Source organism: Halichoeres trimaculatus, unplaced genomic scaffold, assembly GCF_033239565.1.
Source record: "Halichoeres trimaculatus isolate MK-OKI-2021-1 unplaced genomic scaffold, fHalTri1.1 fHalTri1_scaffold_10, whole genome shotgun sequence".
NCBI classification, from domain to species: Eukaryota; Metazoa; Chordata; class Actinopteri; order Labriformes; family Labridae; genus Halichoeres; species Halichoeres trimaculatus.
In genome coordinates, this window is record NW_027437187.1 from 28,252,402 (window position 1) to 28,271,753 (window position 19,352).

Here is a 19,352-nt window from a genome sequence, read left to right on the forward strand (position 1 = left end):
TGTATTATATTCCAAATGGAAAACTTTAACGTTTCCTTTAAGTATGAAAGAAAAATTAATAACCTTTGTGTTAAAAATTGAAACAGTACCTCTTTAAATAGTTCAATAAAGATATAGAGTTACATAAGAGTTTAATTTACTCTTAAAGCTGTGTATATTACTCCTGATATATATTTAATTTGATTTAATCTCTGCTTTATCCTTCATAAAATAGCTGTTCTGCATGAAATTATTCATAACAGCAATTAAAAACATTGATATTGTGTTCATAATATTTGAATGCATTATTTAGCCTTTGAGTAATGAGGCCGTGTGAGGATGCAGCATCACCAGGATGCAGGATCCTCCTCCTCCTCCTCCTCCTCCTCCTCCTCTGGCAACTGGAGAAGCATCTTCTCCCCGTGACGTCATGACAGCAGCATCAGCTGTTAGCTCCGCTTTAAGCCTTTTCGCTGCCGATCGCTTCCTGCATAAAGGAAATATATGAGATCCCCTCTAATCCCTGAAATGGCGACACAGGAGGTACAGCTGAACGAGACTCTGGCCCACCTGAAAACGGAGTCGGAGACGCTGAAGACGAAGCTGGAGGAGGAAAGGGCGAAGCTGCACGATGTCGAGCGTGAGTGCTGAAAATGGAGAGGCCTTAAATCACCTCGGCGATCACACGGGGACGGGACGAATAATCGCAAAATACCTTTAAATGACCTCTTTATCACAGTATGATGCGTTTTTAACGACGGGGGAGATTCCACTAACCCTGAAAAGATGAAATCATTTGAAACGTATCTCTGCTCTGTCGCTATCTGATTTGACAGGCGACTTAAAAATGCTGTTTGTTTGCTTTCCATTTTACAGCCCTCTGCCTCCATCCAAATTCCTTTTAGGTAGTCAAACCATATCGGATCTGTAGGAAAGGATGTTGAATTTAAACATGTGAAAATCAGGAGAGTGACCTGTTAGATATGCATGTTTTATGAGGAGCTCCCATGAGCTAATGGACATGACAGATGATTCAAAGATTAGTTCGATACATCCCTGCATTCAGGCCCATTGTGTTTAATCCTCAGTCCTACAGGGAATAAATATAAAGGAGATGATCTAATGTATCTTACAAAGAGTGAGTGTGTGTATGTGTACTGTGTGTGTAGTACATCAGGTGGCGGAGAAGGTGGAGGGGCTGGGTCAGTTTGTCATGAAGACCAGGAGGACCCTGAAGGGACATGGCAACAAAGTTCTGTGTATGGACTGGTGTAAGGACAAGAGGAGGATTGTCAGCTCCTCTCAGGTAGACACACACGAGTGCTCTTGGTCTTGTTTGTTCTGCTTTTAACTAAGTGTGTGGTTTTTTAGAGCGTTGATTTGTTGTTGGATGAATTGTGTTTAAATTTGTGCTCATGTCTCTTCTTTCTGCGCAGGATGGAAAAGTGATTGTTTGGGATGCTTTTACAACCAATAAGGTAATTTTTTTTTTTTTTTAGTTCTCTGCTATTTTTAAAATAGAAACCCCTGAAAATGATTGTGTCCACGTGTCACGCTGTCTTTCCTCTATGACTTATTAAAAAAAATTATTGATTTATCCATATTCCACCTTCCTGAAGGCTAAGACCTCTAAGTAATTTGTGCCTCCAAATAAAAAAGCCAAATGAAAGAAGTGAGAAAATGAAGCATCTGTATATCTAATAAGAATTAATTTTCAAAATTTTAACAAACAAATTTGGGGCCTCTAAGTTTGTCAATTTTTTAAATAAAGCTGTAAATAACAAAAACATCTATGTCACATTTAAAAAACAAAGAAAATACTGTGGAAACTGTAGAGTGTGTTCATGCATTACTCAAAAAAAGAAAAAAAGAAAATCAGGATCATGTTAGCATCTTTAATTTACAATGTCTTGATTCCAGTGTTTTGAAAATAAATACAGACTTTTACATGCTGAGAATTAGATTATTATTGCATGATAGAGAAGGGAAATCTTAGCAGCAGACAACCATACAAAGCCCACTTGTAATAACTGATCTCACAGTATTTTGACCACAAGAGCATCTTAACTTTTTAATTTTAAAAGGTATTTTTGCTTTGTAGGGTGTTTGGCGTTAAAAATGCTATGATTCTGTTACCTGAGAGCTCAAATCAGACTTTTCTGCTCCACATATGCGCAATTAGTCCGATTGATCTCACTGTCCCGGTGTGGCTCACACAGCTCTGCCTTTTGATGTTTTTCAGGAGCATGCTGTGACAATGCCGTGCACCTGGGTGATGGCCTGCGCCTACGCCCCCTCCGGCTGTGCTGTAGCTTGTGGGTGAGTATCTCTCTATTAATGATGATCCAAATGTGACTGTTTCATCTTTTTTTGGTAACTGGTTTTATGTTTTGTTCCTCTACAGGGGCTTGGACAACAAATGCTCGGTGTATCCGCTGTCTCTGGACAAGAATGAGAATCTGGCAGCCAAGAAGAAGTCAGTGGCCATGCACACAAACTACCTGTCTGCATGTAGCTTCACCAACTCGGACATGCAGGTACAAACTTATTACATAAATCTCAAAATTCAAAAGCTGCTAAGCTCCCTTTCTTCTCATTACTGTTTCTCTCTCATAATTAATTTGAAATCACTGCCTCTGTACTGCAATAAAAGGAGCCTTTGTAAATAATTCAAAGCAGCAAGTTGCTCCTGGTTTGATATCCAGGTCACCTCACAGCTCCATTTATAGCCGCCTGCGAGCCCATTTTTATCAAACTTCAGAGCTGCAGTTATTCTTACTCCTCTTTGTCTGCCTGTGTCTAAGATCCTGACATCCAGTGGGGACGGGACATGTGCATTATGGGATGTCGAGAGTGGACAGCTGTTGCAGAGCTTCCATGGACATGCAGCAGATGTGCTGTGCCTGGACTTGGCCCCCTCTGAGACCGGGAACACATTTGTTTCAGGGGTGAGGAGTCCTTCTGGGCCTCTCTTTTTTCAAAATACCCAACTGTCACATTTATTTTGCCAACTTTTATCTGTTTTCTTTGTTACAGGGCTGTGATAAGAAGGCCAATGTGTGGGACATGCGTTCAGGACAGTGTATCCAGTCCTTTGAAACTCATGAATCAGACATCAACAGTGTGCGGTAAGGGCTGACTGCTGAAGGTCATTTCTCCAAATATAAGGTCATAAATAAGCTTATTTTAGCTATTTATCAATCAATTTAATTTTATAAATTTTATAAATACACATTTTAATCTAATGTGTAAAGGATTTTGCTATGGTGCCTTTAAATGACTTTTCATTACTGTAATTAGGATCCATACATGTCCCATCTGCTCTATAAAGTTATAATAATCACTAACAAATGTTGCACTTGAATATATCTGAGTTTATTTTGCTTTATTTTTTACCTTTTTTTGTAAAATGTGTTAAGAGTGTAAACCCCAGCTCATGTTTTTCAATTTGCTCATTTATTGTCTTTTTTAAAAAAATGTCCACTGGGAGTCGCTAAAAGTCAGATGCATGAGCTCTTATTCTATATGAGAGTATTTTTAAACCACACTGATGCAACTTTTTCCTCATTTCACAGATACTATCCCAGTGGAGACGCCTTTGCGTCCGGCTCGGATGATGCTACAGTAAGTAATGAGATATTTAAAGCTGAAAGTGGGACCAAATATTGCTTGAACATCATTAAAATTCCAACTCTGACCTTTTGTTGCAGTGCCGCCTGTATGACTTGCGGGCAGATAGAGAAGTGGCTATTTATTCCAAAGAGAGCATCATATTTGGAGTCTCTAGTGTTGATTTCTCACTTAGTGGTAAGAAAAACACATTTTAGGTTATTTTTATTACTTCTTTGTTTATGTTAGAGTTAGGCAGTGAAAAGCTCTTTTGTTTTTCCTTTCAGGGCGGCTACTGTTTGGCGGCTACAACGACTACACCATAAATGTTTGGGATGTCCTCAAAGGAACACGAGTCTCTATTCTGTTTGGGCATGAGAACCGCGTCAGCACGCTGCGTGTTTCTCCAGATGGGACGGCCTTCTGTACAGGCTCCTGGGATCACACTCTGCGGGTATGACACATGTGTTTCCATAATCTGATCTAATAACTCTCTATCCTTTAGTGACCTGTTTGGGTAACAAACAAACATGTTTGTTTCTTTTTTCCAGATCTGGGCTTAAGAATGAAGACACAGAAGACTTAATAGTAGACAGACCTACTGCAGACACACTGACGTTTCTGTTTGCTAGAGTACAATCACAGAGATAGAGACTCAGACTTTGGTTGTACATAGAGCATATCAATAGCATTGTATATACTCAGTCTCATGGCCAAGGTAGGTTTACATATTTCAGAGAGTAATTAAACCAACTGGCACGCTGGTATGACAGTATGTTTGAGAGGAAATTGCACAGAAATAGATATGGTTACAAATTCAGATGTAAAATGTATATTGCAGAAAACAACATTGGTAGTGATTTGCATCAGTCTAGGATAGAAGTGACACAATAAATTGATGTATTGTATGTGCCCACATAAAGGACATTACGTTCATTTATTTATTTATTTTTTTTGCACAAAAAATATTAGAGGCATGATGTGTGTGGAAGGAATATAAGGAAACATCTACAAGCGAAACAAGACTGGGGAGAAAGGCTGTTTGAAAGGAATTAATGTTAGTCTGAGGCCATATAAATAATATAGGATGTGAAGGAGCTTAAATATTATGAACAAAAGAGTACAAAGTCTGTATTTAATAAAAGATGCAAACGTATTTCATTTCACACCCTGCACTACCCAAGCAAGACTTCTCTATCTCACAACTCACCTGCAAATATTATTCAAATATAAAGAAGCACACTCATAGGTTAACTATTCTTATATGGATATATATGGTACTGATTTTCCATCCCTATGGTTTTGAAATATGGTTTACTTATTGTTTCCAGCCATGAAGGCCTCTTACTGCTACATTCAGTCACTGCAGACACCCTGATCCTGTGGTCCCCCACTAGATATCTAAAAACTAAAGTATGAAAACATGTTAAAATCTTTAGAATGTACTCCCTTTCATGCAGTTGTCCAATGGCTGTCATTTCATATTTACTGTAATTATTTATTGTAGTTTAGTGTACAGTAATACAAGGGACTGTTTATCAAAGTATTACAAACATAATAAACTGAGTTTTGAATATCAAATATGTCTAATTTCTATTTTTTTACCCTATAATAGTGTTAAGCTGTCATTTTCTGGTCAATACTCCGGTTTATACTAAACTTTCAGGAAGAATGTTTGTGCTTAAGGTTTATGATAAAGTTTTACTTATTGTGGTGGAAGTGTTTACTTTGTAGCAAATAAGGCAGGTGTAGATTTTATTGTCTCAGGGTTTGGTATTGATGTCTGTACAAAATTGCAGTAGATAGAGACAACAAAACCATTAAAATCAGTAATTTGTTCATCACTTATAATTTTACAGCACAGTCAGTCATACAAACAGCCGCGAGGACATTGAAATAGAAAGCATACAAACAGATTACAGAATTTAGATTATGGAGTAAAAGTTGTGTTTTTATGGGTTTTAGATTAATTTATTGGTTAACTTCAGTGGAACAGTGGTAAAGAGCATTATTAAAACAAGATTAAAGGAAAGGTGGTCAAGGCAATGAGAAGAAGAAAGAAAAGGACAAGGGTCTTTATTTTAGAATCAAAAGAAAAGTGGTTTAAATGAGGTGTGTAAGATTAAAGAGTAATTTTAGTAACTGCATGTAATTTTATATTGTCAGATATAATCTAAAAGAAGAAAGCGAATTTAAAACCTATAATTTTTTTGCATGTATTTCATTTTTAATAAATAAATAAATAAATAAATAAATAAATAAATAAATAAATAAATAAATAAATTCATTTATTTATTACTGGTACATTAGATGGGTGTACCCGAAACACCAAATAAGACGAAGAAGAAAAGCGGAAGTGACATCACGGAAGAGCCTCGGCCAGTTTGCTGAATCAAAACAATGGCCGTTAGTCAGGCTAACACTGTACCTCTTGTAGTTTTTTAAGTGTTAGACAAATAAAGCTAAAGTTTCTGCGTAAGGAACTTTAAAGTAATGGATACATGATTCCAAACGTGTATATTTGACAGGTTAAAAACAGCTGACAGGTCCCGCTTTTCGCTGACAAAATGAGCGATGTTGTGGAGAAGACCCTGACAGCTCTGCCGAGCCTACTCTCTTTAGACTCTCAGCCTGGATCTGCTAAACTGTCCTCCACCTCTAAACTAGGAAACCTCATCAGAGGCATCACAGAGCTGACGTCCAAACATGTAAGTCTGCTCTTCATAAATACAGCACAAATGAAATAAGCCTTGGCTGCTAATGATTTGATATTAGCTTGCTAAGCTGCATACATGCTAACTCAAAGAGCTGTGTTTGTCTGATAAATTTCATCATCTGTGGAAAAAAGTATCCATTACATCTTTATGCTAAGATACCGACTTATTTACAGACCGACTCTCGATTCTGTTTTTTTATTGTAACTGGGATATTTGGGTGAAATCCTATCATTGACTGAAAAAAATGTGTCCTTGGTGGTGCGTTCACGGGCTAATGATATGCTCAGACATTAGTAACTATTGCAAATTAAAAAAGGAGGTACGTGGTGTACCAAACTTAGCATAAATATCCTGAAAAGTTCATAACCCCGCCACCCCATAGATAACACCAACTGTACAAATGTTTTTTTTCCAGTCAGGAAAGCGTATAGGTTGACCGCCAATCAACAAATTGTCATTGATAAATATTGGAGAATATGGGCCTCACCCAGAGCAATCAGCTAATTTCTCAACCTTCCTTTATATTAAAAGCAAATGCGAATTAATAGGACCAAATCTTAGACGACATTGGTGGAGTAAAAGATTAGAATGCAAAATATTGTAAAAAGAATATGGAGCTAACATCTGCTCCTCCAGAGCTCACCAGGACACCTGTGCATCAGGTTGAAACCAGGTTAGAAGGGGTTAGAGATAGACCACTGCCCTGCCTTTCTTTCTGCATTGTGGTGAGTTTAATACAAGGTATTTTACCTTGGCAAATAGATTTTATAATCGCTGATTGATCCAATATTGAGTGGGGGAGCATTGAGCTAACAAAATTGACTCAGGGCAGAATTTTTCTTTTTACAATAGCTACCCTACCACGAAGAGAATTGAGGATGCTAGACCATTTGTTGAGATCTACTACTACTTTATTGAGCATATTGCACTTTTTTTTTTTTAGGTAGTGTCTGTATGGAGGCAGACATATCTATATCCCCAGATAAATAAGATTAGTGATTGTGATAGATGCAGGGATGGAGGCATTGCTCATGGCATGATTTAAGGGTAGCAAAACGGATTTCTGCTGATTTATTTCATAACCAGATAGCTTGTCATAATGTTTGAAGGTTGACAGAACGTGGGATACTATGCACTGGGTTGTTTAAATACGCAAGAAAAAAAACAAATAAGGTAGAAAAGTGAATGATCTGCTCCTACAAGTATGTTATGGTGTCACTCAATGATGTTTCTCTCTATCCAGGAGGAGGAAAAGCTAATTCAACGTGAGCTAACATCGATCAAAGAACAAGTGTCCTCTCCAAACACCTCCATGGTATGACTCTCCTGATTCTCTTCTCTGGTTTTACACATGAAAACCGTCTTCTTCAAAGCCCTGATTGATGGTTTTATTTCCTCTTTGTGTCACTCTCTAATTCAGAGGCAGATGAAGGAGCTCATGGTGAGAGCAATCTACTGTGAAATGCTCGGATATGAAGCTTCATTTGCGTATATCCATGCCATTAAACTGGCTCAACAAGGCACTGCTCTGGAGAAAAGAGTTGGTATGTTCTCTCATAGTAGAAAATCTTTATTTTTAATGAACTCAACAAACAACTGAGTGAATGTGTGAATTTCAGGTTACCTTGCTGTGTCTTTGTTTCTGAATGAAAGCCACGAGCTGCTTCTTCTCCTGGTGAACACAGTATTAAAGGTGAGTGTTAAGTCTGAACAGTCTTTATCACTTGAAGTGAGGAAAAGGATATGAATGTCATTATTTTGTGGTGTCAGGATCTTCAGAGCACAAACCTTATAGAGGTGTGCATGGCTCTAACTGTCGTCAGCCAGATGTTCCCAAAAGATATGATCCCTGCGATCCTCCCTCTGGTAGAAGAGAAACTTAATCACCCAAAGTAAGAATTCTCTTTTCATTTTTCTGTCAAACCAATGAGGTGATGGTGTATTCACAGGGTTGGCTGAAGCTTTAAAACCTAGCATCAGTGGTATAAGGGGTTTAATTAATTTTCCAGAGAGATCATCCGCCGAAAAGCAGTCCTGGCTCTATATAAATTCTACCAAATCGCACCTAATCAAGTTCAACACATCCACAACAAGTTTCGCAAAGCTCTCTGTGACAAGGATCCTGGAGTCATGACAGCTTCTCTGCACATCTACCTACAGATGATCCAGGTACTTAGTGTCTCTCAACCTGTTAACCACAACATTACCTGTGTTTTTTGTCAGAAAATATTGTCCAGAAATTTGAGTTTAATCTGCTTTTCTCATCATAAAGTCTGATCACTTCTTTATTTTCATTGCAGGAGAATCCAGAAGGTTATAAAGACCTGGCGGCAAGTTTTGTCACCATTCTGAAGCAGGTGGTGGGAGGGAAACTGCCCATGGATTTTAATTATCACAGTGTTCCCGCTCCATGGCTGCAGATTCAGCTCCTCAGGATACTGTCCTTTCTTGGGAAGAATGATCAAAGGTATTTTGATTTAACTTTTTTTGACTTTTAGTTAATTGTGTGTTATACAGGACATCTCACATAATGTCCTGAATAATCATTTGTTGTTTTCCAGCACAAGTGAGATCATGTATGATGTCCTTGACGAGTCCTTGCGGAGAGCGGAGATGAATCACAACATCACTTATGGTACGATGAATTTAAAGTGTTCTTTTTGTTATTGGCCTTTTGGTGTAGTCATCTTTCATCACTTGTTTTAATCTCTCCTCTTTCCAGCAATATTATACGAGTGTGTAAAATGTATTTACACAATTCACCCAAAATCTGATCTGTTGGAAAAAGCAGCAAAGTGCATCGGAAACTTTGTTTTGTCCCAGAAGATTAATCTCAAATATCTGGGTAAGATCCAAGGGAAATACTTTTTAAGACGATTTTTTTTTTTATTATGATTTCAAAGACTCATTTTAGGAACTCTTTAATCATTTAAGGCTTAAAGGCCCTCACCTACGTGGTCCAACAGGATCCAAAACTGGCCCTGCAGCACCAGATGACCATCATAGAGTGCCTCGATCACCCAGACCTCATCATCAAGCGGGAAGTGAGTTAAATACCGGGGTAGGCTGGAGGAAGATGTCATAAATTTGCATGTTTACACAGTGAAATACTTTTGGTTTCTTGCAGACGCTGGAGCTGCTATTTCGGATCACGAATGATCAGAATGTGATCGTCATCGTGGAGAAGATGTTGGAGTTTCTGCGGATCAATAAAGATGACTACACCACCACTGACCTGGTGGGAAAGGTTGCTGAACTGGCCGAAAAATATCCTTTTGTTTGTGAATCATCACCTCTACCTCCTCTTTATCTCTGTGTATGATTCATCTCAGATCCCATAACCAGAACCCTTTTAGGCTTTTTACAGTACTTCTTTCCCCTTTAAACTAGAAGCTCTCTGCATCACCTTGACCAACAAGACTTCAGGAAATTTGACATGTATTACATGTAAAAAATCAGTGGGTGACAAATAAGAAAAGCGAAGCTATTTTTTAGGTGCTTTGAACTGCATTTTAAGTAAAGACCACCAGAGGGCGACCTCAATCACCAAAAAAACAATATTTCATTAGAAGATCAAATATGCATGTTGTAACATCTCACTTGACACTTTCTTGTAAGGTTAACTATTTTCAAGTCTTTTTCAGTGCAGCAAGGTGTTTGTTCTGAAAACTACCGCTCAACAGAGAGGGAAATGAAGACTATAGCAGGAAATGCTTCACCCTGTGATTGAAAAGTGGCGTCCACTATAGTCTGGAGGTCAAATTGAGGCTCAGGTGTTACGAAACATATAATCCTCATCTTCAACCGTTTGTTAAAATTTTAACAACCAAGAACTAAGATGGTTAGCCACAGGATTCAAAACAATGGTCCGCAAATGAATGGATCATTTAACCTTTACTATGTTACTATTTTTCTGTATCTTCTATGGTGACAAACAAAAAAATAATTTTTCCTCTTACTTTGTGAAACATTGTACTTTAAACACAGTAAGAATTGACTGAAGGCCTGCTTTCGATTATATTTTTATCAATTATTGGTAGTTTTATTTTTTCATTTTAATTAAAAGTTCTGTAAAACCTAACGCTGTCAACATTGGTGCATTAATCTTGATGCCATTTAGGTCCAAAGTCACACTTTATTTCTTTTAATCACACACTGTTTTGTTCCTGGTAGCACACTGTAGTTCAGCCACTGTAGCATCTTTCTGCTTCCTGTTATCACATGATAAAAATTAACAACACAACTGCGCTTTCTGCCTTTCAGAAACTCCCAGACAGATTATTTATAAAGTCAGAATGAAAATGGACTTTGTGTTAAAATACCAAAAGACTTCAAGTTTGAGCTGTCAACTCTGAGCTAATCACAAAAACAGACAGAGTGCTGCATTTGGCCACAGAAAACTGATCAAAATCAAAGAGGTTAATTACATGGCTGGCAACTGACTGCATTCATTTTGGAAGAATGACTTTAAACCATTGTGATGATTAAACATGGTCCTGAAATTCAGCGATTAACTGTAATTAAAATGATTACGCATTTGGCTTCCCTCTTAGAAACACTTTGATCCTTTTAAAAAAAAACCATACATTTAAATAATTAGGGCTCCTGTATTATGTTGCTTTTCTTATCCACTATTCTACATATGCACCAGACAACGAGTGGTTCATTGAGACCATGAACACAGTGTTTTCAGTTGGTGGAGACATGATGCAGCCCGACATCCCCAACAGCTTCTTGAAATTGCTGTCTGAGGGTGAGTGAGATCACCCAACCTGACCTTGCTCTTTAATTTTCCTGTGTGGTGATGTTTCAGGTGAGTAATTAAATCATTGTTCTGTCATTCTGATTTCTCCTAAATGATTCAGGATTTGAGAGTGAGGAGGAGGACAGGAAGTTAAGGCAGTTTGCTGTGGATTCATATGTTGCTTTGCTGCGAGGAGACACGGGTAAACTGCCACAGCGATTTCTGCAGGTCATCAGTTGGGTGAGTGTTTGCACAATGACTAACATCACTGCAGAGTTTGATAAACACACTTAAGCTCTGTCTCCTCTCTGCCATGCACAGGTCCTCGGTGAATACTCGCATCTGAAGGAGGAACTTGAACCGACCACAGTCCTGAGGCTGCTCACCAAACTGCTCGACTCAAAAAACACCAGCAGTGAAACCAAAAGCTGGGTGCTTACAGCGATGACCAAGCTGTGTGCGGGTGGGTCTGGGGTCTCTGAGGCTCAGGAGGTTTCTGAAACGTACAGCAGCTCCCTGGACACTGTGCTGAGACAGAAGGCTCAGGAGCTGCAGCATCTTAGCCAAGACTCTGAGCTACGTGCCAGGGTACTGCCTCGAAACTCCAACCTTGAACACCTGGAGGTAAAAAAGACACAAGCAGGGTTTCACATTTACTGCCATAAAGCTTAATTACATTCATCACAGGAACTTGGTTTTCAAACCACAACACATTACTTCATGTTGTAAAGTAGATTTTCCTTCTTTGATAGCTGGGAAAAAAACCTGAATAACTGGCCCTCAGAGACACGCAGCTAATTACTTTAATGGAAGGTTTTGTTGGCATTGTTAAGTTGTAGCTGTTTTAACATGTCTTGAGTGTTTTGAAGGGTTGGGTTTACCACAGAAGTCCATTTAGTTTCGGTATCATTGTTAATCAGCTATTTAGATTTAAGTTTAAACTTGCCATGGTTATTTTTCAGGTGGATTCCTCTCTTTCATTTCTGGATGGCTTTGTGTCAGAGGCCTTGGCTGCTGGTGCAGCTCCGTACAAGCCTCCTCACCAGCGCCAGGAGGAGCTGGCTCAAGCCAAAGGTAAAACTTGTTTACATACTTGAGTTTGGCAAGTTTGGTGATTGTGTGTTTGCACTGGCTTGTTTGGATTTGCTCTGACTCTGTTGTCTCCTCAGCTTTGAGCCTGGAGCCGTACGGCCTGTCCCTGCCCATCAGCATGTCAACGTGCAGCATCACAGACAGACAGTCTCCCACGCTGCTGTCCATCAGCTCTGGGTTGTCAGGCGATAGCATGGATCACTCACACAAAGGAGGGTGCGTGAACAAAACAAGTTTACTGACTCTGCCCTGATTAAAACAAAATATGACTGAATGATAATTAAACACCTTGTGTTTTTGTTGCAGGTCCACCACCCTGAAGCTGGACGGTGTGAAGCGGGTCTGGGGGAGGGAGGGCTACCTGGCAAAGAGGGAGAGTGTAGAGGAGGCTGCGCAGGTTGAGATGCCCAGTCCCCTCCGCTCAGCCGCCAGCCAGCAGCAGGGGGAGACAGAGGGATCACACAGCCAGACTCCCACTCCCACAGCGACACCTGAGCCTGAACAGGAGAAACAGCAGCTTGCCTCTTCTCTGTTTGTCGGCTTGGGCTCCCAAAGCTCTGTGTGTCTGGTGAGCTCCAATAACTCAGAAAAAATCAGAAATCTGAAGTGTTGTTCCAGCCAGATCTGAGATTTTTTTAAATTTAAAATAGTGCTCTAACAAACCAGTAGGTATATAATTTTTTATGTTTTCTTTATTTAATATTATCTTTTTGGATTGTAAACTAGGTTTTGTTGTTTAAAAATGCTTGAAAAAGGTCAGAAAGTGTCCCTTAATGTCAAAAAATGTCTATAAGCTTTTCCACAACCCAAGGATTTCAAATTAACAAATGGTGTAGAGAAAAAAAGTGAAGATTTTTTTTTCTTTCTGCATTAAAAAATAAACTCTTCGAAATAGTCAGCAGTTGGTTGCATAGTTGGCTTTTGACTGAGTATTTGCTGATGAACTTTCCTCTTTCGATAGATGGGAAAATCTGAGCCGCCTCCTCAGCGTTTCAGAAGAAAAGCCAAAAGTCCGGCCTCATCTTCAGCCTCCAGTGAGCTGTCATCAAACTCAACGCTCTCCCCTCAAAGCACAGTGGATAACTTACTGTGTAACAACTTTCTGGACTCTAACACCACCTCAGAACTGTCTGTCATTTCACCTGAACCCCCACCACAGCACTCTCAGGACCTCAGCGCTCCAAACGGCCCCTGTGACGTTGAGTTCACTGACAGGGATGTGGAGAAGAGTGAGTCTTCTCTCATTGGTGAAAACGGTGTGATAGCTGCTGAAGACCTGGACAAACCCAGGGACGTGTGTCTTAGTTCTCATCTTCCTGCAGAGCTCTCTGGACTCTGCTGCTCAGAAATCACTCCTCTGTGCTCCAACCAAAGCCTCCACCTCTCAGCCTGTCATGTGCAGACTGACACATCTTTAGTGTTTGTTGTTTTCATTCACAACTCCTCCGACTCTGACATTCAGCAAATGTTACTCGAGCTGGACTCGGATCAACTTGAGGTTTGTTTGTTATTGTGTATGACATTATTAATGAAGCGTTTTTATTTTTCTATTAAAAGGTGTTTCTTGTGATTTTAGGTGTCGTGTGTTTGTGAGAATCCTGCCCAGGAGGTGCGAAGTCACAGTGTAACAGTGTGTCAGTACACCCTGACAGTAGGACGGCCTTCAGTCCATGTAGAAGTATCCGGGGTGACATCTTACACGTCTCCTTCTGGCACACCTCAGTCAGTTCAGTTTTCATACAGACTGCCTCTAACCAGCTTCATCAGGTGAGTCATTCTCAATTTTTTTTTTATCGTCAAGTCTGGCTGCGTAAAGGCTAGCAGCTGACTGTGTGTTCACATTTCCCTTAGACCTCTCACAGTGTCCACGGAGGAGTACGGGACGATGTGGCTGGCGTTCTCTAACGATACGAAGCAGAACTTAACACTGATAGGAGAAGGCCGGGAATCTCTCACTGCCACTTTGAATGTGCTGAAGATGAAACTCCAGCTTCATGTGGTGGAGATTATAGGTGAGCACACTGAAACCAACACTGATCAGGGAAGTGGGGGTTTGATTGTTATCTCTTTAGAGATGTGTGCAAATGAGTAAACTTTAGAAAGTGAAAAAGAAATCAGAGATGTAGCAGGATGGGAAAGAGTTTCTACAGTCAGTGCAGAAATATGAACCAGACATACCAGAGGACTCTCAATCCAAAGGTCCAAGTTAAAACCAAATGTGTGTGTTTATTCTGAAATTTGCAGTTTTACTTAACAATCACATGTTCCACTTGCAAATCAAAATACACAGAAAGATGCAGTTAAGGTTTTAAAAAGAAAATTAGGTAAAGTTTGTGTTATGATAACTTAACAAGTAAGTGTTTTACACATCTGTTTTCACCCCCATCAGTTAAAGGAAAGAAACAATAAATATGACGGAGCACTCAACACATGGCATCTCAGAAAGTTTTCATATTTAAGTCTATTTGGAGGTCAACAAAGCATTTGTAAGCAATATATTAAACTTCATTACTGGGAAGAAGTTTTCGAGTCAGAAATGCACCGATCTTTCCAAATGTCTTAAATCTCAGAGCATCTTTTCTCAATCTAAAGTCGATCTTTATCTTTTCAACTTTTGCTCTGAAGATCTAAGAAATTTCAGTATTTACAAGAAATAATAATTAATATTGTCAAATGTTTGTCACATGACATACTGTGTTGAGGTCTGGGGAAATACTTATATAAACAAATACACACACTATTTTTCTGTTACAAAAACAGCCATACGAATTATAAGTAAAAAACCATACTGTGAACCAACCAGGCCCCTATTTTTGCAATTCAGTATTCTAAAATTGACAGATTTAGTTGAATATATCACAATACAAACAATGTATAAAGCAGGCGTGGCCAACCTGTGGCTCGCGAGCTGCATGTGGCTTTTTGCCTTTCGGTGTTTGACTCTTCGATCCATTCTTAAATTAAAAATAAATTAAAAAAAAATACTGTTATGAGTAGAGGTGTGCCGATCCATCTAAAATATTGATGTATTGATACCAGCGTTGGTTGAGCATTGATCATTACTTGGGTGATGAGATTGATACTTAAGTTTCAGTTTCACTTCTCTACATGTACAATCGCTCATATGCTTAAAGCTATCTATCAAGATAGATAGATAGATAGATAGATAGATAGATAGATAGAACTTTGTCTCTTCTGCAGTAAAACAGAAACTCGTCTTTGACATGACTCCAAGTCCGAATTTAAACACACAAACACATAAATCTCGCTTTGAAAATTGAAAATGCTTTATTTTTATTTTAAGTCATTTTGTTTACATGTAAGAGGAAGTGGGTTTGTAAGACCATGTGTGTGATGTCTTGGCTCTTTGTAGTACCATGGTATTTTTTGTGGCTCTTGGTCTCTGACTGGTTGGCCACTCCTGGTATAAAGCAAAAACTGGTCAATTACCACAAAGTATTCAGAAGCTGTTTATGATGAGAGACAATCAATATGGTCTGAGGGGTTCATTCATTTTCCAAAAACCAAAGATACGATCAAATACTAAATTACATTGTCTGTCGGTTAAAGGGGTCAATTTATAGAATTCCTCATCTGAAGAAATGAAAACTTGTAGTGCTTTAAGAAGGCTAAAAAGACTGTAAAAAAACATGCTATTCAGAAATACACAATGGAGAATACTAATTAATAGCTCTGTGTTATTATACACTTAGTTTCAATTCTTATAAGGAATAACATGCATTTATTAGGGCTTAATAATTAATCGAATGGAAACCGACATCGCAATGTAATAGAGCGCAATTTTCAAATTGCAAAGGCTGCAATTTAAAAATATGAAATTTGAAAATATTCCAATGTACAAAGACCTGGAGGGAATATAATAACTTGTACTCATTCTTCCTGAAACCCAGCAAAAGACAGTATGCTGTTTTTTCTGGCAAAAATATTACATGTCTACAAGAGTTGAAGTTAAATCAATCAGTAAATATTCTACTGTGATTGTAATAGTTGAATAAAAATATGTTATTTTCATCAATTCATGAATCACTTTATCTAATTTTATCATAACATGCAGGCCTGGCCTACAGGAAAGAATTGTCCATGTGTTGAAGGTATCCTTTGTTGTGTTGGTCATACTATAGAATGATTTATTGCTTGTGTTCAGTAAATAATGTAGAAAATCCCCCCAAAAAATCGCAATTAGATTACTTTCCAAAATCGTTCAGCCCTAATTTATATTGTTTTTTTCTATTCAATTACTTTTTTTTCTTTGTCGGTCTTATGAAAATAAAAGGGGTAGGTCTCAATAAGCTTTAACTTCAACCTAGACTCTTTCTGTTTCTCTTGGGAATTCTGAAATTCTGAAACTTCATTTTGAGTTTGTAAATTGTTTCATGTTTTGCAAGAGAACTGGAAAAATTTCATTCATTGACTGATTCATTCTTTCATTTATTCTAAATAAACCCACATACATGAGAAGTTGCTGGGAGTCAGTATTTCACCAATTGCTGTTTTAAACTCCTTAAACTCTTTAAACTGTATGTGACTAAACCTTATCAAATCTTCTCTCAGGTATGGAAGGTATTGTGGCCTGCCGGCTTCTCAAAGATCAACCGTGTCTGATGCACTGTCGCGTCCATGCTGGAACTCTGGCTGTGTGGCTTCGCTCTCCAATCCCTGACCTCCCCGACTGCCTGATCTATCACTGTCAGCGAGCTTTACAGGAGCACTGAGATTCCCAATGCATAACCCACACTGACACCACTGAGCATGAAGACTGCCTGACCCTCACCTGCTGAGAAGAAGGTACATGAAGCAGCAGTGCAGCACAGATCAGGACACAGAGCACTCACAATGTTTACCATTTCTTTATCTTTTATGTTCAAAATCACACTGATTTTTTTTTGGATGAAAATGTATTTATTTTTCATGGCAGATGATCACCTCAGGGCCAAGAGATTGTGTTTTTACCCTTCTGAGAATGCTTCAGAAAACACTCATGTCTTAAAATTATGACAGGGCTCTGTAATGACTTGAAACTTCACTGATGGAAACATTGTGAGTGAAATGACTACAGATGTTTTCCGTGTGTGTTATTGGACTGAAGAGGGAATTGTGCATAACCAGAGGATGTTTCTGTTTTGTTTTTGTTTATTTTGCATCCAAGGTCTTAATGCAAGATAGATGAGGTCTGCATTTATTGTTTAAGGAATGATTCTTATAGGGCTTAATCCTTACCAGGTTTATCTTCATTTTTCATGTTGCATCCTGGCATTTTACTGCTATTATGCACTTTTAAAACCGTGATAAAGATTAAAACTGAAAGAATAAGATGAATTCTTGCATGAGGTAACTTTAGGGTATAAGGGTTATTTCCACATCCTCCATTTCCAGAGCGCTTATGTTTGGAGATACTTGCTCGTCTTACTGTTGAAGGTATATACCACTGTCCGTCTGCAGCGTATACACACATCCGTATCATCCACAAAGAGAACATTTTGTCTTAAGTATGTCGATGTCTATTTCTCAATGAGGAAGGCTTCTTTTCCCTCTTGTTTTGCAGCATCTGCTGTCTGTGTGCTATGATTACCTATGCACTCATATCTCTGCTGTGTCAGTATCGGTGAGATTCAAGTGGATTTTGGCAGTCTTGGATGATTATATTTTTGTATCAGTGCAGTATTAAAGTGTATTTATTGGATTTATATTCTTACAGAAAGTTTTATACTCATTTATCTGAAAGATAAACAAAGTCAGTCCTTTTTGCTTCAGAGTTGACAGCCTGTTTTATTTCATTCATCTTGAAGGGGAAGTTTACTTTTGTTTTGCCTGTGTGTTTGCCTGATTTGAAGCACAGCGTGAAGCTAACAATGTGTCTGAAACTTAACCTAACGCCTTATTTTTAATGCCATGGTGGCATTTTTGATTTGTGCCTGTGGTACAGAAAGAATCTTGTGTTTCTTAGAGTGCCTGTCACTACAATTTGCTAATTTATGAATAAATCCAACACATTAACCAACTTTGTTCTGACTCAGTAATTATTCAGTAAAAGATTATTTTCTTAACATGTATACCAGCCATTATCTGGGTGTGTTCTAATTCTTTCTACTTGTGATGTTTGAAAGTGTGGGAAGATTTTCCAAGTCTGTACTTAAGAAAATAAGCACTGTGGAATTCATTAAATGGATTAACGGGGATATTCATTTGGGGTCTGATAAAAATTTGGATGAGTCTAAGATTTAGGGAAGAGGATTAGAAAAAGAAAATAATGATTTTTTTTTTTTTTTAAATCTGCCTTTTTTTTCTCAGAATTCCAAGATGTCAGATCTCTGTTGCCTAAGATGAATAGGTCTTATGTGCAATAACACTGCCTACATAGAACTGATGTTGAACTTGCTCAAAAAAGCAAGTTGTACTTAGTAAATAACTTGACATTATTTTGTGCTTAGAAATTTTTGCTAATGCCAATGTTATACTCCATCTTTGCTTTTACGTAGTACAAAGAGTTTTCTGAAGTTCTATCTTGAAAGGAGATACATATATAAAAAAAACTATTTACAAAGCATTACAGATGAGGGCCATTAAGTCGAAATGCAGATTCAGCATTTTAATTTGTTGTTCTTCTGTGACTTTAATTTTTATAATTACTCCATACAATTTATGGCACTTTTTTATAGCCTTCAAATTTTCCGATTCTGATTTTCACTGTTCAAATTTCAAATAATCCAGCATGCTCAGGAGAAGTGTGCTTGTATTTTCACATTTCCAACATTTATACTTTTTTATTTATTTTTTTTTAATTTTTAACATTTTCCACATTATGCCTTATTGGAATGAAAGGAGGATTTTTTCAGTACTGCCTAACAATTTGCTCCAACTTTGAGATGCTACAGGTACTATATACTTCCACTTTAAAGCCTTATTTTAACCCCTTACTACCTGAATTTATTAACAATAATAAAATAGATTGTTTTTATGTGTTTTTGCATTCTTACAGATGTTAAATTAGCTGGAGATTGTAAATTTGAGTATATTATACACAATAGTTATAACATAATTATATAAGACATTATATAAGAGTATGAATTAATGGGTAATAATGAGATACAAAGTTCACTTTAACGCATTAAGACCTGACAGGGCATGTCGCAAAATTGCGACAACAGGCATCAAGTGGTTAAATACAAAATTCTCATATCTTTTAAAGCTGC

General features: G+C 38.1%; 2 protein-coding genes across 2 annotated transcripts; both read left to right on the forward strand.

Moving 5' to 3' along the window:
- The first annotated feature begins 373 nt into the window (after positions 1 to 373).
- gnb5a (guanine nucleotide binding protein (G protein), beta 5a) lies at positions 374 to 5,140 on the forward strand. Its single transcript, XM_074678362.1, has 11 exons — positions 374 to 619; positions 1,149 to 1,285; positions 1,416 to 1,457; positions 2,222 to 2,298; positions 2,384 to 2,516; positions 2,784 to 2,927; positions 3,016 to 3,107; positions 3,555 to 3,603; positions 3,690 to 3,786; positions 3,876 to 4,042; positions 4,140 to 5,140. Exons 1-11 carry the CDS (start codon positions 484 to 486, stop codon positions 4,149 to 4,151), a joined length of 1,086 nt encoding a protein of 361 aa, XP_074534463.1. The 5' UTR covers positions 374 to 483; the 3' UTR covers positions 4,152 to 5,140.
- An 809-nt stretch (positions 5,141 to 5,949) lies between these two features.
- ap4e1 (adaptor related protein complex 4 subunit epsilon 1) lies at positions 5,950 to 17,320 on the forward strand. The gene is made up of 21 exons (XM_074678329.1): positions 5,950 to 6,296; positions 7,549 to 7,620; positions 7,726 to 7,849; positions 7,925 to 7,998; positions 8,076 to 8,197; positions 8,315 to 8,474; positions 8,606 to 8,772; positions 8,867 to 8,940; positions 9,028 to 9,150; positions 9,240 to 9,349; positions 9,433 to 9,572; positions 10,946 to 11,058; positions 11,171 to 11,289; positions 11,371 to 11,673; positions 12,012 to 12,123; positions 12,219 to 12,357; positions 12,448 to 12,709; positions 13,103 to 13,639; positions 13,718 to 13,908; positions 13,993 to 14,153; positions 16,714 to 17,320. Exons 1-21 carry the CDS (start codon positions 6,156 to 6,158, stop codon positions 16,872 to 16,874), a joined length of 3,405 nt encoding a protein of 1,134 aa, XP_074534430.1. The 5' UTR covers positions 5,950 to 6,155; the 3' UTR covers positions 16,875 to 17,320.
- Positions 17,321 to 19,352: the final 2,032 nt, after the last annotated feature.